This window comes from Necator americanus, chromosome III (assembly GCF_031761385.1).
Source record: "Necator americanus strain Aroian chromosome III, whole genome shotgun sequence".
Taxonomy (NCBI): domain Eukaryota; kingdom Metazoa; phylum Nematoda; class Chromadorea; order Rhabditida; family Ancylostomatidae; genus Necator; species Necator americanus.
Window position 1 is genome coordinate 964,930 of NC_087373.1, and position 24,207 is coordinate 989,136.

The window sequence follows — 24,207 nt, forward strand, 5'->3', positions numbered from 1 at the left end:
TCCCGGAGATGGTTTGGTCATAAAATCTTTCTGGGCTGATTTTTTTTTTTGTTTTTTGCAAAGCTTTACTTCTCTCCATTATCTTACTATTCCATTTCTCTATTAAGTAATGCTCTCTCATTGGAAAAATCAGATCTCACGTGAATTTTTATCGGAGAAATTTCTGGTACAAAGGGAGCAGCGCTGGGAAACAAAAAATCCGGTTTTTCAAAGGTTGTTAACTAAAATCTGAAGAACTGAAGTTTAAATGTTCACATAAAATAGTACGTGAAAATACACTTAAGCATACATGCGGTAGTCAGAGCCGGTGCTCCAGAGCGAGGATGCACAGTTAGAGCATGCTTGTTGCTGCTTGCGAAAATTCGCGAAGTTTGCGAAAGGTTCCAACTAATATCTCCGTTCAGAGGAAGAATCAGCATGCAGTGAACGATATCTAGAAATATACTAGAACGTAACTGGTTAAACAGTATTATTAGTGAACACCTCAATGAATATTGTAAAGAATGAAACGCTGACCCACTATATTTCAAGTGTTTTTTTAATGTTTGAAATCTACACATTTAGGTGCAGCTCATCAGATAAATTGGAAATAAATCAATTTTACACCAGTAGTGGTCCAAATATAATGTTGACACCATTCCTCGCTGTAGTTCCCGACGGTCCCACATCTATTCCAACCGCGCCGCCCCGAGCGCAGCCGCTTACGCAATTGCGCCGTCCTTTATGTCGTCCTGACCCTACTATATAATCCCTATCAAAGATCTCTTTGATGAGAATTATATAGTAGGGTCGAAACGGATTATGTAGTAGGGTCTTTTGTTGATTCAGTTTTTGTAGACGATCTCGTTGAAGTCTGCAAAACAGGCGTTCGTTGCGATGATTTTCGAAATCGAACGAGGACTTTTTTAGCGGTAGGGAACTCTGAAAAGAATGGGGAAAATCTGTCGCATTCGATAAGAGCGGGCGAGAACTAAAAACTTTCGCTGAATTGCAATTTTCGGAATGAGCAAGCGCGGCGCCCAGATTCCTAACAGTTTTCTCATTCTTTAAGTAACAATGAGGTATAATCCGTACATGTCCCATCTCTTTCAGTGTGTCAACAAATAAAGCAATTTTGACTAAATATAATAGTTAAAAACTCCGGAATTTTCGTTAAACTCTCCGACTTGCCTTAAACGGTTGGAATATTTCTTGGTAGGATTTCTAGTGTTAAACACGGTCTTACCTCTGAATCACAAATGTTTCCAAGACGACGTACTTTTTCTGTTCCCTACAATGGGCTTTATGACGCCAGCGTACATATCATTATGAGCTCCACCCGATTACCTTTACTACCGGTAATTTTATTACCTCATAGCAGCAGCAACGATGTCCATGCAACTGCGACACAGAAACTTGTTGTAACTAATAAACGACTACGAAATATGAATTTGTGAAATAACAGTTAAGTGAGCTGGGGAAGCTGGCCATCTATTTATAGGAAATTATGCGTGGAATATGATTCAGCTACTAATATGTGTGAAGTTGCAAAATCATGAGTACTTTCCGAAGTAACTGTTTTGTTAGCTAAAGAGCAATGAACCTAACAACAGTTCAGTTCAACAACAGGTTTTAAGCTTGGTTTTCAACCTAGGAATTGAATTCCAACAGAAAATTGGAGAGTTTTTTTAAGTTGTGCTTCTGGCTAAAATTTGACGTGTCCATCTACCCGTTCATTCATCCCATTCACTTTTAGGAGAAACTCTTGTTAAAGGAGAATTTAACCTGAGCAACAGAAAAGCGAACACATTTCAGAACTATCGCGGATTTGGGAAATCATCGAAAGTGTGGGAAGTGTGCATGAGACTTGAAAGCGCTTCTGAGAGAAAGGAAAGCGGGAAATAACAAATAAGATAGCTCAATGATCGAAGTCACTTGCTGTGTGAGATTTTCAGTGAAGCGACATGGGATCATCCCTCATTCCATCACAATTTGTACTCTTATTTTTTCTTTGGACGTCTAGGTGGTATTTCGGCCATTTCTTGCTGCTTTCTAAATAATTTCAGTCTTGCAGAAACCTTATTGATACCTTATGGACGTAACTATAGGTGCAGGTTCCCTCATCAATCGTCATATGGCAGAGGAACGAAGCGAGACGGGTGGCGTGCATGCACGGCGGCACGTTGAAACTTAATATGGGCATGGAACTGAAATGAGTCAATAGGCATGTATGACATGTGTGAGCACATCATACATCAATTAGCATAAATTAGGAGGAGAGTGGTAGAATGTTGTTAGAGGCGTTAGAGAAACGAAATAAGCGGTACACATATAAGTTGACAGGCACAAGTGTCCGTTCGGTGTCAAGAAAGTGGTACCAGACTTTTCTAGAAGGATATGAACACTGACTTGATGATACAGTAGGCTAAGACAGGCTGATTATCGTAGGTCACGTGGACAGCCACGCATTCGTAACGATTTCGAATTGAAGTGGGACACGTTCGCGTATCCTAAAGGGATTGAGCACCCCAAGCATTTTATACTTCGATGCTTGGAAACTGTCTTCGAACAACCAACTCTTTCATCCCTTCGGTGTCTATGAATAGCGGTCGGATCCGTCTTGGAGGATAACAGCATCGATTTGATACATCGGATAGCCTTCCAAGGTCATTTTGCAGGCTACTTATGCGTTCATAAATCTCAAACGATTCTTAAGATCCTGAGATCCTGAAGTCGAACGTGTTGTTGCATCGCAAGAGGGTTGATTGGTGCCTAGCATTTTTTTTTTCATTTATCCTTCCATCCTTGCTTCCTAAGTTAAGGGGACAAGACAATTCTACGAATTACGATAGAATCTCACAACTTATTCTATTACTAGAGGTGCGTCTTCACCTTTTTCCTAACAAATGGTGCTAAACTATGTGTGGCTTCAATTTAAATAAGCTGAGAACGTAAAAGTTCCATTTTTCCTGAATTTTTCAACTGCTATCGAGTACGACTGTTAACCGTCTTGACCACGTGATCACTTGATATGACATTAAAATTGGAAGTGACATCCAGCAACAACAATAATCGATACGTTTATTCTCCGTGATGAGTTAGAACTGATTCTAACGAGATTAGGTGAAATGCCATATCTATGTGGCGATGACGGTGAGAATAAAGAAAACAGCATGTTTGCTAGCAGGATACCGTAACCAATTCGAGAAATGGCAAAAAAAAAAACTGAGCAAAGTCCGACTTTCGTCCTCTATGAGTAGAGGACAAACTGATAATTGACTGATTCTAGGATCAACGACTATATCAACACCGGTAGACGCATGATAGATTCTTGAAAGACATTCAAATAATCGATACTATGGAGATGAACAGTAGAAAATGAGTGGAGCGAAGTGTTACATGGCCTGGTAATAACTGGTGACCCTAGACATGCGGAAAAAATCAGCCAGATATTACTACTAACTAGGTATTTCTGCTTTACTAACGTGACCACATCAATAAAAAAAATATCTACAACCAGAAAAGAGTGAAAATTCGGGAAAATACAAAACACTGACCCGGCATAGATCATCGCTGGAACGGCAGAGGTTTTTGAAACATTCACAATTTAATTTCGTTCGAATTTCTATGAGTTTCATTTTGAAGCGCATTAATTTGGATAAATTTTTCTCTTTAAACTCTAATTGGCCCCACTTTCGCTAAAATTTCTTCTACAATAAAATTACCAATAAAAAGAGCAAAAAAGTGAGATGTATGAGTGTTTGTTGGTTGATGGACGAATTGAGCGCTAACAACATGTCCTGGTCGTTGCAGTGGTTTCCAACGCAAGAGCACATTGTTACCTGGAAATGTTTGTTTACATACAGATTCATCAGGCCAAATAATGAATTTGGAGCAAGAACATTTTGAATCACTTCTTTCACCATAGCTTGTCCTGTACTAGTCATTTTTGATCGTCATCGATTTTTTGATTTTGTGTACCGACCTGTATTAGTAAAACTAGAAGATAAGAAAGTTGCTAGAGAATGTGATTACGTTCTTTTTTACGGTTTTTTATCGTCATCGATTTCTTGATATTGTGTACCGACCAATACATCAGACCATTAAAAGGAACCTAACCAGACTCTCTAACAACTTTTTTGTCTTCTACTTTTTGTTTCTATTCGGGACATTTCTATTCTTGGACACTGAGGTTGGCCAGTATGAAGAAATTTCTTGTTTTGCAGGTCCAATACCAAACAAAGAGCTACAGCGCGCTATTGCTTAGAATAAAATCATTGGACTTTTTGAAGTCTATGCTTTTTATTTGGGATACCATAATTACGAGAACCCATCGTCTCCAACTGCCTTCAATCATCAGTAATTTCTTCCAAGGCCTCTAACCGATCGATAACATACGAGCCACTTCCCCGGTTGCTTAGATAGAGCCAAACGTTTAGGTCGTTCATCATTTCAGATTGAAACACCTCTCTCTTTCCACATCAACTATGAATGCGTTCGTGCATTTACAACGAGTGAGGAATGACTTAAATGAGAGAACGTGGAACTGGAGGAGGAGGTAGAGGAATAAAACAATTCTGATAGCAGGAAATAAATCTTGAAACTAAACTAATTAGCAGGTAAACGACTAACTATGAAGTAGTTAGATATATATTTTAAAAAAAACTTGTTTACGAGGTGGGGATACTGGAAAAAAACAAGCAAATAAACAATCGACGAGCGGAAAACGGACCAAGGAATAGGCAATGGTAGGTGGAGGAGGGAAAAATAATCAATGTAGACGATTTGTAGGTAGCAGTGAATTGGAAGAAGAATGATACGAAATGTTTAGTAATTTCTTCCACTTTTTTATTTCCCCATGCTGTAACAGACGTCTAACTTCTTAAACCCGTTACTTAGTTCTACTCGCAAAAAAAAAAAACATTTTTTTCATCCTGCGATGCACGTATTTTAAGAGTGAATGACTCCTGGTGGATGCAAGAGAAGGGAAAACATAGGCAGTTGAAATCGAAACAAAAATGAATGAGTGGACCGGTGAACGGATCGATATTTACATATTTGCTACATGCTTATCATTCTAGCGGCATAATGCGAGCAAAACTTTCTGCCCATTCTCCTCAGGTAAACAAAGTGTAAGGTTTCCTTCTAGAATTCCACTCGTATCGTTGTTTTCGCTTCCCGATGGTCCCCAGGTACCCTGCGCGCCTGTGCGGGAACGCGTGTGTTTTGACGTGCGCGAAAACGGTGCGAATTGATTGATCATTGGGCTGACGCCGGCCACTCACGTCGCCATGGTGAACTGGTGGTTTGTCGTCGTTAACTTAGGATTTGAATCATTCCTTATCGTTTTCTTTATTAACGTGTTTTTATGATTTAATATTTGGATGGATATTCAAACGAATCGGAACAGAACTATGCATCAGAACTATGTATGGAAAAGCGAACGCTAACGAATTATTGATCGATCGCATTGTTACATTAACGCTAAGCACCGCCGAGAACTATGAGTGGCTCATCTCAGCCCTTTTTTGGAATCAGCCGATAAGATCATAGATTTTATATATGGCAGTTCCCCATATTTTGCTCACAGCGAGTATTTGCTTCTATGTTTCCTACCCACCTGGCAAGCGCCAAGGCACATAAATAACGCCTAATTGCTTATATTTATGAGAATTGCAGACAGGCAGCGCTTTGCCTTTGATTCCTCATTGAAATACCTCCTTTTTTATGTTTGCCGAGTATTTAGAGCTATTAAGGATTGAATAAATTAGGAGTTTGAAAGGTACTGGGTATGAAATGTGCATATTAGCAATTTGTATAACGTCGAATCTGAGGTGGCACGGGTTTCAGGTGGAGTATTCGTATACGGATCGTAAGTTATGAAGAGAAGGGTGAATCCGTCCATTTCTTCCTAATTTCCGTAAAAAAACGGCCCGGAAGATACGGCTTCGAGCGTTCCGACACGCTATTTTCTACAGCGAGTTCGATTGGAGCGCGCCGCATCTTCCGGGCCGTTTTTTACGGCAATTAGGAAGAAATTCACGGAATCACCCCCTCTCCATAATCTACTATGCCGTATACGAATACTCCATCTGAAATCCGTACCACCTCAGATTCGTGGAGTGATGCCTTTTAGGGGAAACGGCTGGAAATGGTGATCCGTAACTGCGCTGCGCAGAAGTTGTACCATCAACAGACCATTGCTTGGCTCTTACCTTATGCTTTAAGCATCTCATGATCCCGCTCCCTGACGTGGTATTGACGAAGATGTTTAAACATGCAGTAGTGATTAAAAGCAGTACACCACGAATCTGACGTGGTGAAGGAATCTGTTGGAAAATCTATAGTTAGGGTTGTAGATTGTGGGATTAGGGGTGGTCCCGCTCATCTCTTCTTAATCGTCGTAAGAAGCGGCGTAGTAGACGACGTCTTTTTTAAGACGATTTCAGCTGTAATGCACATTGTGCACATCATCCATGTGCCGTCGGTCGAAGATCAGCGATGTCTTCTCACCAGCCTATTCAAGTGAAACCAATGAGTAGGCTGTTGAGCGGACCGGAACGTGTGCATAGAGAAGCGTTTTGTAGCGTACTTCGTAATAGCCAAAGTGGTTCTTACGCCGCTTCGTACGACAATCAGGGAGAGATGAGCGGAACTACCCCTGATCCCACAATCTACAGCCCTGATTCTAGATTTTCCCGCGGATTCCCTCACTACGTCAGATCCGTGGTATGCTGCCTTGAATAATCGCACTAAGAACTAATAACGATCAAGAACAGCAGCGTTGAACTATAGATTTCGAGGTATAGCAACAAGCTTGAAGTTTGAAACACTTGAGAATTTTTGGTCGTTCCTTATCTTCTTATTCGGCAACTACCGACTTTATGGTTGTGTTCGGGAATATTGGTTTGTTGAGTATGGAGATATATGTAGTTGCGGTGGATTTGCGTACGCGCTCGAAACGGTGCGGTGGAGGCAGCAGTTGGGACCGAGTTGGGACCGTCGCAAACTGCACCGATGGATGGTGCCAGCAAGGGTTTCACCACGCTTGTAGCTGCAACGCTCCGCCGAAGCCCCTCGAGAGAAGCTGCGTACGCAATTGCGTGGACGTGCTTCATGTCGTTTTGACCGTACTACATATTGTTATTTTTTTATAGATCCTAATTTCGTCAATTTCGGAGTATGCTGCCTTTCAGAGAAGTAATACGGGGGAAAGAACAAAAAAAATAGATTACGCTATTTTGCACGATTTTAAAATCAAATTCACCACGTCGCTGTCATCACTGAGCGGGTAGAGGCGTAGGATCTTTCGGTTTGTTTCTCTGCAAACATGCTGGTTCGTATACGCGGACAACACGCTTCTGACGTCGTCGTCAAGACCGAAGAGCAGTAGTCGATCCACACATCCACGCAGTACTCCGCGTTGTTCGGTGAAAACTGTAAAGAACGAATTATATAACCTGCAACGGTTTCGTAGATCAGTGGTCGAAATCTGCCTTTTAACAAAAAAAAAAGTGTCTTGGTCAATGATTGTCAGATAAAATTCCGTAAAGAATTCTGTCACTGTCACTCTCTCACGGCAGCGCTATGGCGTGGGAGCCGGTGGATTGATACGGAGATATCATGGCCGTGTAAATCACAATTTTTGTTTTTCCGATCACTCCTCGATTCATAAATAAACATCTGTAGTTAAGCAAAAAATATAATGATACTATCAGTAGAACATTGATGAAGAAACTTCGACAAGTGCTGAAAGTTATCTTTTGGCGCGGTTCCGATCACCGGAAACTGTTCAATTATTAAAGGATAAAGGATAGAGTTTCTGGCGTTAATCAATCCGCTTGGGATGCGCCCCCACGTTCACTTCAATTCAGAATCGTTTGAGGTTAACGAACGTGTATCTGGCCTATACAATGACTTGCGGTGGCTAGCCGATGTGTCAAGTCAGTGTTTTTATCCTCCCAGACAAGTCTGGTACCAATTTATCGACCCCGGAGGGATGAAAGGCTTGGTGAGCACTAGGGCGGATTCGTACCTCCGATCGATTGTGCAGTAAGCGGAACCTCTAACCGCTACACTACACCCGCCCCGTTCAATTATTAATTTAGATTATTTTGAGCTGAACAAGTGTTGCCGTTTCGGGTTTGCTGCGAACAAGCAATTCCCACGTATGACTTCATAGAGATTGTCAGTGGATTCGGAAATTACTGTTTTGTAATTTGAAAACGTTAAAGAATACAAATATTATATAAATATAAAAATATGTGTTACTGCTTAGAACATAGAAAACTCCAAGATTTAGCCCATAGCTTCACTCTTGCCCTCAGAGTAGTGTCAGGTTTGCCGGTTGGTCCATGTTAACGTTAACTGAAATCAATACCGCTTCAACCTTTTCCGCCAAACGAAATGCGTATGTACGCGTGCGCAATCAGTCATTTCGACGTTCACCACTCTCCGCATTTTCGATAAATTATTAACGATCGTTTAGTAATGTAGAGGGCTGGTTGGTGCTCGCATATGTGAATGGATGAAATGTGAATCCCACTTATTCCAAAAACCATAAAAGGCTCAGCTCACGCACTCCTTCCAAAGGTGGGTTCGATTACTTAGAACTAGATCTCAGACCTTTAAAATGTTCAAATAATATTTTTCAAACTGTATGTTTTAAAATCCTATAATGTGGTTCTAATGAAGATCTTCAGAGAACTGACTTAAAGGCAGCACACCACTTATAATAATCTCGCGTGGTGAGTATTCCCAATGGATAGCTTCTATAGAGCACCCAAGATTGTGGAAAACCAGGTGGTTCTACTCATCTCTCCGTAGTCGGCCCGGAAGCCGCCGTTTTTTACGACAGCTTGCATCGCAACGCGCAATCCTTGCGCACGCCCCGCATCATCGAGCGAGACTTCAAGGAGAATTAATAAGGTCTGCTCACCAGCCTTTTCAAGTGAAACCAATGAATAGACAGCTGAGGGGAAGGTAATGTGCACACTGAGGCACGTTCTAACTCACCTCGTAGGAACTAAATAGATTCCCATGCTGTTTCTTACGATGATCATGAAGAGATGAACGGAACTACGTGGATTACCGCAATCTACAACCCCGTACAGAAGCTTTCTATGAGAAATCCATAACACACCAAACTCATGGATGCTACCTTTAAACAGATGGATCGTTAGCTGTTTTTTTACAGTCGCACCAGAACGACCTGGGAGTCGTAGCAGTCGTGTAAGCGACTGCGCTCGAAGCAACGTGGTGGAGCATAGTGGCTGGAGTCGAGCCGCTTACCCAACTGTACCGAGCTCAGGTCGTTTTTACCTGGCCATACTATAGGTGATTAGACTTTTCGTCTTGCCTGAGAAGTCATGCAGAGGATTCCTGGAGGAGTCTGCTTAGTGCTAGTTTCACAGGAGTTGTTGTGAGAAAGTTCACTCGTAATAACCTCGTTACTATCTCAGTCAAACGTAGTTACTAATGCTAATTGTGCATAATCATTCACATCGTTGGCCTAATTTATTCATACCTTCCACGAGTTTTGCGCCGATCTCGATCATGAAAATATTTGTGCCGTCGCCGCGCCAAGATCACGTTGATTTTGCTCCTTCTCGCCTAGTGTGGGATGATTACAACACTCTTTCAAATGTTAAGCAAATCTCTGCAGTGCATAGAGTATTGGCGTCGGAAAAGGTGGATTGAAAAAACGCGTTAAGAACTAAGTGAATAGAGACCAAGCTGATGAGTGAATAGGGATTCACTAGAGAGAATCCGGTCAAAATATGGCGCGTCCCCGAGAAGGGAAAAGGGAGCTAAACATGGACAAAAGCGACTCTGTACTTGCTCTGAAATGCAGGTCGATCTAAGGAACGGACCTCTTACTTGTTTTGTTTTATGGCCGGCTCATACTTACAATGTGGGCTGAGGCCATTATAGCTATGATTTTGTGTTGCCACATCGCAGGGGTCCAGGTACTTTCGAATTTGATAGCTCTTCAAAGAGATTGAAGATATCAAACGTTGTGTGGTTGCACCATAGAGTGAATTTATTTTGTTAACGGATATCTAAAGAAAAAAATCATCAACGATATTTAAATGATTGCAAGGAATTGACAGAAATTCAGTAATGCAATTTAATATTTTAATGATGGAAAGAAGTACGCTGAAATGGTAGGTTTTCCTTTGAGCTGAGCAGCAGCGCTTTTACAGAGCAAATAAATATTGCACAACCCCGTAGATTATCCGCAGATGTCATTGAACCTACCAATAAAAATAAGTAAAGTCAGGGGACTTTCTTGCTGTCCACCTCCGGGACGGATGTGGTGTCCTGCTATCATTTGAAATTAAACACCTATAAGTTTATTTAGCCACCATGGTATTGTGGATCAGCAAGTTGTCTTCGTCTTTTTCTTCCTTTACACAAGAAAAGAGTTTATTCAGAAAGGGTGTATGGCAAAACCAGAAAGGGTAGGGCCGTGGAAGCCATTTATGCTTCTGAAACGGAAAACGACTAGGATCACGCAGAGACAGAGAGATCAGATACGACGCACCGGTCGAAACTAGATGACAACATCTGTTGAATGATGAAACTGGAGAAGAGGTTCACTTGAGATGGGAGAAGAAGAAGAAGGCTATTCTATTGAGCAGCATCTTCAGCGGCTCTTCAGCAACAGCAGGAGACCCGCTGGAGATGGTGTCCACATCAATTCACAGAGAATCTCAGAAGATTTCCACAGAAGAACTCACAGACTAAAATGGAACGAGCAGGGCGAGAGGCCTTCTAAGTGCTTAACGACGAAAAAATTACTATCTTCACTATTCAGAAAGCCTTTTTCTCTACGCCGGGCGCAGAAGTTATTTCATGGTTCAACGCCGTAGTGAGATGATCGTCAACGCAGCTTTCGCCTAATTGATTTCGTTGTTCTCCCAAAGTTTTGAACAGAATCGAGCCACCACCGTCGTCGAGGAAGTTTTTTCCCAACAAAAAAGTGAAAGTTGCGAAGGCCACGAAGAAGAATATGAAGACAGCGCAAAGATACCAGGTGTGAACGGGAAAAGTCAAACGCTCACAAAACACAGAGAGAACTGTCTGAAGATCCTGAGCTGATGCTTCGACGTGGTGTTGTAAAGCTGCGAGCAACTATGTGCTCACTTGCGAGCTCATAATGGTTTACAAAGAAGCGACAAAAAAAGACCTCAAAGAGAAAAGAGCAGCAATATTATCTGAAGCTGCTGAAGGTGAGAAGGACACTTGCTATCCCGTCAGATCTAGCCAGTCCTCGCCTTCATCAACAATCACAGGAAGAAGTTTGGAATCTCAACCAATGGATGACGAGGATGACCTTTTTGGTCGCAGACTCACGCGAACAAGCTGATTATGTGAAAGCTTCTCTGAAATTGTGTATCTATGCATTTTTTAATAATGTCGAGGAATGAAGATGATGAACGATGCGGCCTCTGTGCAGAGCGGACGGAAACGAGTCGCTTGAGGAGCATACAGAAACATTGAGAACGTAGTAAAGAAGACTACGAATAGCGGGATCTGTTCTCACCACATTAACGCTGTCATTCCTTCTGATTCTGATCTATATATGAGGAAGAGAACACCTTGGAAGCTGGAGGGAACTGCGGTGTAGTATCGGGCTCACTCGATGGTGTGATCGTAGCAGTAACCCGCTTCATGCACTTAAAGACATCACTCCACGAATCTGAGGTGGTACGGATTTTAGGTGGAGTATTCGTATACGGGATAGTAGATTATGGAGAGGGGGTGATTCTGTCCATTTCTTCCGAATTGCGGTAAAAAAAACGGCTCGGAAGAAACGGCTTCGGGCTTTCTGGCGCACTATTTTCTACAAGGAGTTCGACTGGAGCGCGCCAGCCTCGTGCGGCGCCGCATATTCCGGCCGTTTTTTACGGCAATTAGGAAGAAGAACTGAAGAAATGGACGGAATCACCTTCTCTCCACAATGTATTATCCCGTATACGAATACTCCACCTAAAATCCGTACCACCTCAGATTCGTGGGGTGATGCCTTTAAAAGAGGAGCTCCAACTTCTGTCTTACATTTTGTTCCATCGGATGGTAGGGACCGAATGTACTGTCAAACATTTGCGAAGAATGTAGATTTAGGTGCCCCGGGCATGTGTTGGATTTCACTGGCAACCGTTGGTTCAGAACGGAGAGCGGTTAGAATGCACTACACAGAAAACGCATTACATAAAAATTAGCAGCCTAATTGTTGCATTTCTTCACGGAATCCTTTGAAGAAAATGTGTTGCAGTAATAGCTTGAACAATAAAATGAACAAAACAGAAGAGTTTGTGAGCAAACGTTGTTTCATCGCGTGTTCGCTTCAAGTCTTTAGGTCTGTGGAAGCATGATGCAGTTTTCTCGATATTATTCATTTGTAACTGAGTGATCCGCGACTTCGATGTGCGTCAGATCAATCGGTTGCAAGTGCATTAGACCTTAACTCTCGGTTTCTTTCCATTCCATTCAAAACCTTCGCTGAAATCAGTGTGGTTCAACTGCGTGCAGAAAAACGAAGACATGTGAATACACATATTTGATGCGCTCCACCGCTTCTGAACAAAGTAATGGCGTCAAGGACAGCGAAAGCGTTGAATTGGCTTTAGTAGGAAAAGCTGTATCGAGAAATGACATTTTGGGTAGCACCGTAGCTTTTTCCTGTTTAAAGTTTCAATTCTAGCAATAAATGAAGCAAAAGGGGTTCCTTATACACGTTTAGCCGCAGCGAGATCCTCGTATGCGGGCGTGAGAAACAACTTCAGAAGCCCTCTGATTATCCACTTACGCCCTACACTTGTACACGTGACACGTTGCCCGGCGCCTCGTAGGAAAATTTGCTCGGAAGGCCCCGTTTCCAATTCAGAGCGGTTCGAGGAAGTGAAATGATTGAGATGATTTCGCGATACGCTGCCTTTAATGCACCCTGCTTCCCAGAGCTTCAGTTCAGGTCTCAAGATGCAGCTACAAATGTGGACCTGTGCAACTTCCAGTGTTCCACAGCGGCTTGTCGTGAGCGCTACGATTTCTTCCTTTCGAAAATTTGGCCCAGATATGCTTCTGACCTAGCAAATGCTAGAACTCTATGGTGCACATCGGCTGACAATAAATAAATCCTCGCAACGACCGCAAGTCTGTGTTTGGCAACTGAAGAAAAGGGCTGGACCCAATGTGTTGTTGAACCAGTTGCTCGTTTGCTGATTCAGAACAGAACGTGTTGTGTTTCTGGTAGATCTTCGGGTTTTAGGAAGTATTTAACTACTGTAGGGCGATTGCTACAAGTGCATTTCAAACAGTGTGATGATATATGCGGTCTAATTACAGATAAAATCGCGGAGAGCCTGCTTTTACACGAAAAGTACTTAAATTAACTTCGCTTTGCACGGTAGTGGGAAAATAGATCCAATAGTGGTCTCATGGTGTGGGACATCACTCATCAATCTTAATGAGTGTCCTAGTAAATACCCTAATGAGATGTGAGCAAACCAATCGATAATTTAATGTGATCTGTAAACACCTTATTAATCCTATTAGGGACTTTTTTTTCGTATGCATAATAGAATATTTCTTCCACTAGAAAAATTTCCGGATTTTTATTACAGAACTATTCCGTCCTTATAGTTTTTATTTTTGCATTAGTTTGTGGAACAATCAATTATTGATTAATTCTATTGCTTATTTATTCAAAGATGGTTTCCTTTGGGTAATTGCTTCTTAGTCATCGAGTGTAGACACCATATGTCAATTAGCCTCAACGACAATAGTAATGCAACTAAAGACTGATGAGGAGGCGAGTGAGCGATTTTAAAGAGGAGAGGGAAAAGTAAACAACCTGAATTTTTCGGCGGGGACGATGCGAAACACATTGAGTGCTTTCTTTCTCGTCGGAAAATTCGACCAAACGCTTTTGACATAACTTATCAGCGATAAACAAAGTAAATATAGATAGAATTATGAAAGTAATGAAAATAATAAAGATTAATGAAAAATTAATTAGCACAATATAATGCGAGAGTAATATTAACACATACCACATTACCTTATCCTCGAGCTTGGGGATTCTTTGTGTTCAATTCAAATGGAATTGTAATAATTTTTATTTTGAGCCTTTTATCTTGCTGGGAGCAATTTTATTTTTCTGAGCGGCTGACGCTTCGAAAATACAGCTTCTTCAGAGGTTATAACATTGCAGTTTGAACCATTAGACTTCCTATACTTTTCTGGCTTCCACAATGACATTGGATAAAGTTTACTAAGGTTACTTTTTATATGAAAGGCGCAACCAATCTTCAGTTCCGTCGTTCTGTCGCGAAGAATGCCCACACCGACCTTTACACTCACTGCTGCGGTTGTGTGAGAGTCATCTACACGCCTAGATGATGTTTGGGATCGTGTTTTCCTGTAATCCGCAGCCCAATGCGAGAGAAAGTAGTTACTGCGATTCGCTAACCAATTATTTTAGCTTCTCTTACGTGATATTTCTGCCAGAATTCCAGGATGTTTTTAATGTTTTTCTAACTATAATCTCAGTCTTGCACGCCTCTCTCGTACAGACCTCATTAAAGCCACCAACACTGCGGTGCGTAAAGGTAAAGCATTTTTTGAATCCAATAATGGTAACTGAGAGTGCAGTAGGTTTTTTTTTCGTGCTTTTCCCTTTCTTTTTGATTTTCTTGTCTTCTATTTTCGGATAATATCAGAGCAAAAGTTAGAAAAATGAGCAATATTTTTAGGTGGGACTTCTCTGGAAGAGTCTGAAATCTCTATATGTTATTCTAAACTTCCTAAAAAGTTAAGAAATAATGTGTTAGCGGTAGCGAGAATACAAATAGACGTACTCTATCAACTGAATAAAGTTTAGAATAGTTGGGTATTCGAATGTGCCGTAGGTTTTATTTTCTGAGGATGAGAAAAACGGGAACAATGATATGTAGTTGTAAATTATAGACCGACCCTTGACGGAAAGCTGTGATTCGACTCTTACAGGACAGAGGAATTCCGGGCAAAACGTAAATATTTTGATTCACGATGCAATGTAAGATAAAAATTACCTTAAAGGCATCACCCCACCAATCGGGTGGTGAGTTTCAGGTGGGTTTGTTCGGGATGGGGGCTACGGGGGGGGGTTTCCTTTCTTGGTATTGCCGTAAAAAACCCGGAAGTGGGGCCGCACAGGCTGGGCGCTCCATCGACCTCTTGTCAAATGGTGCGCCAAACGAATGAGCCGTATCTTCCGGACCGTTTTTTACGGTATTGAGATGGCGGTCCTCCTCTCCGTGCTCTTCCTTCGATCTCCCCTGAATCTCCGATGCCTTTAAGTCAACCTATTCCCATAAATTTTCTTCCTGACTATGCGCGATGTTTCTGCATCGCAGACTTCTAACCCCGTCTATAGAGAAAGTGCATTGTCGCAAATGTGTTGTCATCATAAGGATGAAGATGAGCGCAAATAATTAATATTGGGATAAAAATCAATATATCAGTTTATCTGCACGTAACCTTCAGAATTTATTACTTCTAAGCGTTTTCGTGGTCTAGCAAAAAAGAAAAGTGAATTCGAGCACAGCCAAGTACGGAAGACGGAGAAATCAATGCTAAAGATTCGTGAAGTGCTTGGACATTTAAAGCAGGTAGAAAGTGTTTTTTTTCAGTGGAAGAAGTTATTTCTTCTACGTCAACACGTATTCCGCAGCAATTTTATGTAGATTGTATCGTTTCCCATGAAACAACACCTATTATCTATTATATCTAACGTTAACTGAGGTGTTAAGAACTAACAAGTTCAGTTTGTTGCAGAGTAATGTAAAAGTTGTTAAAACAGTAAGCACTCACAGTCTTGTTGGTCTATTCGTTCCACCAATGTGAAACACGCTGACGTGCATGGAACCGTTCCAATTCCTGAACTCAATAGCCGATAAACGAATTCTGATAGAAATTCGCAGTCTTGAAGGTTTTCAAAAAAAAAAAAAAAGAAAAGAACTAATGTGTTCGAGCTTATTAGAAGTTTGTAGGAAGTTTCAAAAAAAATCTAGTATGGTTAAGCTTATTAGAAGTTGTTTCGTAAGAATGTTTGTTATTTCGTCGGATAACTTGGATCAACTGACAACATCATCACCTGCATCCGGCTGCCAACAACGATCGGTGAAATTTTTTGGAGGGAAGTAATGATGCATAAGTTGATTCCACAACGGTAAATACGCAAAGGAGGCGCAGCTGAAAAGCGTATAATTAGATTGTGTAGGAAACGACATCCCATGAGCTCCTTCAGCTGCGATCGCACAACCATTTGCTACATGTGCTGATGAGATGGTTATAAAAGGGATATGTGATGAGTTCACGTAAACAATCTGGTTTCCGGGTGATCTTACAAAATTTTTTGGTCACTTAAGGATAGCGAGTAGAAAGTTGGAAGAGTCTTAGTACAAACAGTAGTACTCGAACGAATACTGTAAAATTAATGAAACCGAACGAAAACAAAGTCGCGGAAGAGAAATCCTCAGCTGTCAACCCACTTGAGTATTTGACAGTCTGAAGGGAACTTTCATGAAATAAATAGAGGTCGACTTGAGCAAGTTCTATATGGAATAAGTGAGTTTTTAATGAAAATATTTTTTTCTGTTGTGTAGGTCAACAGTCTATCAACTTGGACAGTTTAGGTGCTGAGAAAATATTATCAGTACTTGGTTTTGTCGTGTTTCACCACATTCATGGTAAGTACAGTACGAAACAAACCTGAAGCCAAGTGTTCCCTTGTATAAGCCAAGAAATACAGCGGAGCTTTATTTCTCTATTTATTTTTCGTTGCAAATGAGTTAATTCTAGATTTTTCCGGAATTTTTTCCACATGCATCAAAAAAGAGCTAAATTTGCTGTATACTAAAAAAACTACTCAGCAGTCACTAACTTTAAAAGAAAATTAACCACATTGAATCTTAATAAAATGGAGTCTACAAAGAAATGAATTGTAGTCCTAGCAATTATAGCGGATTATTGCTACAAACTTTGCAAAAGGAAAGGAACCAACTTCTTTTCTGGAAAAGAATTGGGAACTTCTTTCCTCCCGAAATTCTTGGTTTTTGCAGGATTAGTCATTAAAACAGAAATTAAGAGCTGTCAAAGAACATGACTTAGCTTCCGCAAACTATTAGACAGTATGGAGTGGATCGATTTTAATGGACCATTCAGGAAGACAGCAGCACATGAGCTGAGAAGTAAGATTTCAAAGCAGACTACTGACTACTGACTCGATATGATTTTGTTATAGAAAAGAGTTGAAGTGATCTGGATTTTATACAGTACCTGAAACAATTCGATCGTTTTTTCACTTGATTCTCCGTATACGACGTTGACGACACGATCTCAGAAGTCATCAGAATCAGCACAGCCGGCCAAAGCCTCATCACATGGTACGGCACGCCTAAGTGAATAGTGTGAACAAAATGGTTATTGACGGTACGCAAATTCACCGACGACTGGAATAAATAGAATAAATAAATAGAGCTTCTCAAATAGAAGAATAAGACCAATGTTTGATATATAGCAGCAGGGAAACGTTGTGTAGGTCTATCAACAATGCCATTCTAATCAAACGAGCACGAAGTGATCCTTAACACCTGTGTTGTGATGTTAACTGAAACGTGCTGCCACCATGTTGTAGAAACATTTTCCATTCCCAAACCAGCAGTACAATAGTCAAAGCAGCACAGTTTCACTATATGTTAAGCTTCTTCTGTTCTGTGGATTAAGGCAAAAAGATTTTATGTGTGGATGTTGACTGATTTTGTTTACACACTCGAACAACCTAAAATGTTGGCCGAAGACCTATTAGTTTCATTACAAAACTTTCAAAAGCTTACAAGTAAGATCAAAAATAATTAGTTATTTATTTCTGGGGTAATAATAGTTTAGTTTTGGTACCGTTTAGTGACCACAGTTTGTAAATAATCTGATGAAATTGTAATACAAAGGATAAAGGAAGAACTGCTCGACGCTGATTAACCCCTAACTATGCGCAATCCAAAAACAATAAAAATCAATGGACGATTGGAAGGAAAAAGACTTCGTTGACTTTTACTTTAACTATTAACTAACCATTTTTTACAATATCCATAGGCTGGTAAGAGGAGGTGCAGCGCAGCTGGTAAGAGGCTCCTGCGTTGCAAGAATCAATCAGAGGTTCGAATCCGCCCTTGTGGAAACCAAGACTTTCACCTATTAGGGTCGATATATTGGCACCAGACCTGCCTGAGAGGATAAAATCACTGACTTGTCACATCGGTTAGCCCCCGCAAGTCACTGTAAGGCTGCACGCGCGTTCATAAACCTCAAACGAAGTCTGAGTTAAAGTCGAACGCGTAGGCGCATCTCCATAGGGATTGATCAACGCCGTGCACTTTATCTTTTATCCATAGGGTGAATATTGAAAAAACCACAAATAAGCGCATGAATAAATAAATGGGGAACGAGCATGCGACCAGCACAATTGCCTGCAGTGACGTATGTATCAAGTAGGTGTAGACCGCTCATCCTCTCTGGCGATTCTGATACCAATAATCCGATATGATTACCAATTGTCGATCCCGGAGAGTTGAATGGTGAGGAATCTCTGGACCAAGAAAAATGTGGTGACCTCTTACCACTGCTTTACACCTGTGTCATCTAAATAATTGAAAAAAAAAAGAATGGCAGAGTCAACATAGGATGCAAAGGTGGATGTAATGCTGTAAAACGAGAACATTGCTGTACTAGTTAGATGGCGTCGGAAATGTCTGTTTTTGGAGTTTATTCGCTTGTAGATTATGTGCTGGTTCGCAAATATAATACGAGAGTAATCCTGACAGTGATCAAAAGCAGCGATAGCGAGAAGAAGCGAGAATCCATGTAATAAGTAAGCATATTCGTCTGAATTTTCACTCGTTGCTGCTATTTCGGAGGACTGTCCGGGATGCTTTCTTTCACTTGTAATGAATTGCCGCCCGTTGTCTTTAGTTTTAGGTGATGAGTCTGGATATTATTAGTCATAAAAAGTACCCACGAACTGACGTCATAAGGTAACGTTCACCTTTCACATCGATTATTTGTCCCGAATACTTTTCGGCGTCGATCCTAACGTCTTCAAAGAATGAAGTGATCAAATTTTAATTATATTATATGTGTTATATATTATTAATTATAAAGACGTTAGGATTCTTGGGCGGGTGTAGCGCATTCGGCAAAGGGACTCAGTTGGAACGGCACGATCGATGGTTCGAAACTTCCCCAGAGTCAGCCAAGACTTTCTTCCAGCCGAGGACGATGAATTGATACCAGACTTGTCTAGGAACGACAAAAGCACTGACTTCATACGACGAACGACTAGACTCCGCCCTAATTCACTGTCTCGGCTACGCACGCCTCCATAAACCTTCAAGGATTCTGAATTGAAGTAGAACGTGTTCGCCCATTTCCGTAGGGATTGATCAATGCCGTGCACCATTTTACTGCGTACTGGTGTTCCGTACCATCCCTCGACGCCGCGCGACCCGTCTCTCTGTCTTTTGGCGAAGGTGCACATTTCTAACGGTGACGGGCTGACGTTAGATTTTTCCTCGCTTTCTGGATTTTAGTTCCACACACCACCTTAGGTATATACGTACATACATGCATAGGTACATACACACGTACATGCATACATACATTTACGATTTTTGAAAGTTGGGAAACAGGCATTAGTCACAATAGCAACTCCTACATAATCTCATAGAAAAATAGTTGTAACAAGGCCATATTTTCATCTCGAAACCACTGCATCCCCGCTGTTTGTTGTGAAAGTCATAATCCTCTACTTCAGGATATGCAGTGGAATAGTATTTGCCTCATTTTCAACTTCTTCAGAGTGCTGATGTTTTACCAGTCATACGGGATAACTGATTTTGCCACTGATGATTTCCATCAGTGATTACTGATTCGCATCAAAAATGGGAGCAGTTTCGCTCCTTTTTGAGTTTAGAGTGCGCTCAGTTCTATCACGAACTCGGAACTCGGAAGTGGTCGTAGCTAACAACATCAACAGCAACGCATTTAAATTAGTGGTGCATCGTTCATGGCGCTGTAAAAATTCACTCTAACCAAATGTTGTGCTTAGCAAAATCAATTACTAACAGTCGTAAAGGAAATTAGTTAGCACTGAAGAAGGGTATGGTTGGAGATCCGCAACAGATAAGGGATTAGAATATAGAAGGAAGCAGAAGAAAAAAATCTTGTAGGTTATCTTCGCAAAACCCAAAACTTTGGGAACATAGCACTAGTGCTCTTTGCCAAGAAACATTAACAACATATGTAAATAGGCGAAAATAGGCTAAATGATGGTGTCAGAAGAGCAAACAAACATACACATACATGAATGCAAATCCGTATTTCCGGAAGGCGCGCTCAGAAATTAGCAACAACAACAAGCTGCGGATCAAGTTGGTGGATACACAAGTGCGGTCAAACATCAGTGGTGTCAACGTCGGCGGGTTGCTGCATAATTTGTATCGAAATGACTTCTTTGAGCTCGAGTGGCATTGCGCAAAGGCGGGACGTGAAAGCTATGAATGGGGGGCGTGACCGTGGCCACGCCCACCCCGTCGCTAATTGTGGCGGCGCCGACCACGACGTGAGTGAGTGAGTGCAACCAAGGTGATTGTGAGACGAAAATTGATGTTTGCAGTCCAATTCCTCTCTAAGCGTTGAGTTAAAAGCACTAAAGAGATACATTTTGGAAGATGATGGCCGATAAGCGTAGTCCAGGGAGCGTAAGGCGTCGTGGATTACCGGAGTAAATAAGTTTACACCTTTTATATGAGACTTCCCCAATCCTTATCTTCATTTAAGATCTACATACTTCCTTTTCATTTTCCATCCTTCTTCAGTTAGTTTTTCATTTTTTTTCATTTTCATTCTTCTTCAATTAGTGTACATAATTCATAGCAGATGGCAGCAAGTCTCAGAAAAACAACTACACTGTAGGATTCGACTGAAACTGATTGTAGGATTGAAATTCGGCATTCTTCAACCATTGGTATGGCTCTGTTCAAAGCTTCAAAAAGAAAAAAAAGAGTGAGAGAAACGGGAGAAATGAAATCGTGACGTGGAAACACAACTCAAATGGAGTTCCTGCGTTGTGAGTTCTCAGTAAATCCTGAGAGTCTGGAACTTGCAGTGCACACGATCGGGTGTGACCAGTCTATCTTGTTCATGTCTTTGCCTCACTCATCAAGCAAACTTGTTGGTCTGAGCCAGATTACTTATTCTTAGAGTTTTGTAATGTGAAAGGAAAATACTAATATTTCTACGAATAGTACTATGTGCGCAAATTCTGATTAAAAATTTGAAAGTTGTTGGAGAAAACTGGTTTTGTGCAAGGAAAAAATACCTGATGCTGGGATTGAAGGCTGCTCACAGTGGGCTTTTTTTTAACGTTTATTGGTGAATTTGGTCACTTCGACCTGCATCAGCACCGAATTTTTCCGCCTGTTCTCATTTGTGTCTAGAAGCTGATGCGAACAAAAAAAAAACAGTTATTTGCATGCTTATCTTTCATCTCACAAGCACTTTCTGCGCAACTGAAGCGATTTCAAGAGCCCGTATCGAGTTTTTTTTTGCGGGAAAACGGATAAAAATCAATATCTCGTGAAGAGTATGTTGATATGTTGGCCTTATGGATTTTCTAATGTGTTTTATGCGCATGGTACGATTAGAAATGGTCAGGATATGCGTGAAAGTACGTGCTACTTTACAGTTCCAGCTTGTTGAGAGACTCTAATAAGCCTTTCATTGATTTTCTTGAGTCAAGTTGATTTCGACTGGGAAAATAAGTGCACATCGCTGCAAAACATCTTCAAAATGACAGCTCTAAGATGGGAAAAATATTCTGGAGTACGATGCCAATAACAGGAGCGAGGAACTTTCCACATGAAAGCATTCATGTGATTCAAGAGACACATTCACTAAGACGAACACATGCATGCACCTTGGCAACGATGAGAAAACTGCTTCTCACACGGTATCCGAGGAGTAATTCAAAGCTCCTGGCAAGTGCAAGACGAAAGGGAGAGGGATGTTCTTTATCGATGGAAATCAGCTATAAGTATTCCACTAATGCGAAATTGGCAATTCCTTAGTAGCTGATAGGAACCTTTAACGCGTAATATCCGAGAATTTCAAAATTGAAAGACACTATTTTTGTGACAATTGAACTGATTTATGAACGTCCAGCTAAAGTCGGATTTCAGACTTTCTGTGGTGTTCGCTCCGCTCGCCTTCACTGTTCAATGAAAATTAATAATGGAGAAATTTTTTTTTTAAATTAAAAAATTAAATTAAAAATTAATATTAATAATAGTTTTCTGTAAAATTAGATTTGCGTTTTCCTAACGTAGCTTTCTTCTTTTTTTCATAAACTTAGGCAAAAGATTTCATAGTTCTCTTTTCTTTTCGGCTCTACATTTGGAGAATATTCAAACATCAGCTTGAAACACTCCTTCGATTCCAATTTAACATAGTTACAATTTGGAAGCATTACTCGAAGTATGGGTTTTCTTCCTGATTTCTCCCAACAGTTGTCACAGAATGATGTTTTAGCATAAAATGACGTGAACATCATCATCTTATTTACAAAGAAAACGTTCCAAATTACGTCATGTAAACTGTTGTGTACTATTTAAAGGCAACACTCCACGAATCTGAGGTGGTACGGATTTCAGGTGGAGTATTCGTATACGGCATAGTAAATTATGGAGAGGGGGTGATTGGTGATTTCTTCCTAACTGCCGTAAAAAAAACGGCTCGGAAGATACGGCTTCAGCCGTTCTGGCGCACTATTTTCCACAAGGAGGTCGACTGGAGCGCGCCAGCCTTGTGCGGCGCCGCATCCTCCAGGCCGTTTTTTTTACGGTAATTAGGAAGAAATGAATCACCCCCTCTCCATAATTTACTATGCCGTATACGAATACTCCACCTGAAATCCGTACCACCTCAGATTCGTTGGGTGATGCCTTTAAGCAACCGTTTGCACACGTGTTTCCACTCTTTGAAGAAGACATGTTGCCAAACTGCGGCAAACGCGCTCGGAAGTAGATACGCGGAGGTGTCATAGAGGTGAAACGCAAGGATATGGCTATGAAACGGTCGCAACGTCTCAATCACCTTTTGTGACATGCAAACGAAGTTACTGCACAATAGTACTGCATAGCGCCATGCTAAGTTCGACGTCTCTGGATCCGAGTCATCTCATTTTACATCTACATGGCACCAGCGCACCAACTCGAACCCGTTAGACCAGTCTCACCCCATTAAAACGGTTATTGGCGTCGTTGCACCAATTCGACGCTATGGCATCTGTCCCACCCCATTTTTAAAATTCGTGACTGGCACACACAAACGTGATGGAATAAGCCCGTTATTATGTAGCATGATCAAGGTATATCACGCGTATGTGTCACGAAATCCTAAAAATGGGGTGGGACTGGTACTACTGCACCACGGCGTCAAGTTGGTGCGCCGTAGTGCAGTAGTATTGCGCAGTAACTTCGTGTGCATATCGCAAAAGACAATTGAGATGTTCTAGCCGTTTCATAACTGTGGCCACCGCTCATGTTGCTCTGCACCAAGTTGGTAACATGCCTTCTTCAAAAATTGGAAACATCCTTGCAAATGACTGCTCAAGTATTAGCCAACAGCTTACATGATCTAAAGTGGAACGTTATTTTTTATCAGGATCATTTATTAGGATCTTTATTAGGATTTATTAGGATAATCATCATTTATTAATATCATGTCGTTCCCGTCTTTTTACGTTAAATCATCATTCTCTGTTAACTGTTAGTGGAAAAGAGGAGGAAGTCCATACATAGAATAATGCCTTCAAAAAATGTCTATATTATATTGGAATCAAAAGTGTGTTTGAAGATAAAGTTTGAATGTTCTTCAAATGAAGAACTGACGCGTTTAGAAAGAAAACTATGAAATTTTTCGCCTAAAATTTGTTCGAAAGAAGAAGAAAACGTTGTTAGGAAAACACAATTTTAATTTTACAGAAAATGCCAGTATTATTAATTTTCATTGGTCAGTGAAGGTGAGGGGAGCGAATACCACAGAAAGTCTGAAGTCCGGTTTTACCGACTTACCGATGTATTACCGATATTACCGATATTATTATATTACCGGTTTTACCGAGATATA

The 24,207-nt window shown here is 41.0% G+C and overlaps 1 protein-coding gene across 2 annotated transcripts; it reads right to left on the bottom strand.

The window, feature by feature from the left end:
* Window positions 1-412: 412 nt before the first annotated feature.
* Window positions 413-19,558, bottom strand: RB195_008245 (uncharacterized protein; the record flags this gene model as incomplete). Of its 2 annotated transcripts, XM_064194659.1 has the most annotated exons (11): window positions 413-433; window positions 2,069-2,186; window positions 2,389-2,489; window positions 3,705-3,821; window positions 7,247-7,416; window positions 15,838-15,903; window positions 16,121-16,218; window positions 17,305-17,422; window positions 18,844-19,008; window positions 19,067-19,117; window positions 19,381-19,558. In XM_064194659.1, 11 exons carry the CDS (start codon window positions 19,556-19,558, stop codon window positions 413-415), a joined length of 1,203 nt encoding a protein of 400 aa, XP_064045804.1. The 2 variants fall into 2 exon arrangements, with proteins under 2 accessions (XP_064045804.1, XP_013293428.2); XM_013437974.2 differs by lacking the exons at window positions 413-433; window positions 2,069-2,186; window positions 2,389-2,489; ... (1 more) ...; window positions 19,067-19,117; window positions 19,381-19,558 and having other exon boundaries at window positions 3,690-3,821; window positions 17,305-17,405.
* Between the last annotated feature and the right edge of the window lie 4,649 nt (window positions 19,559-24,207).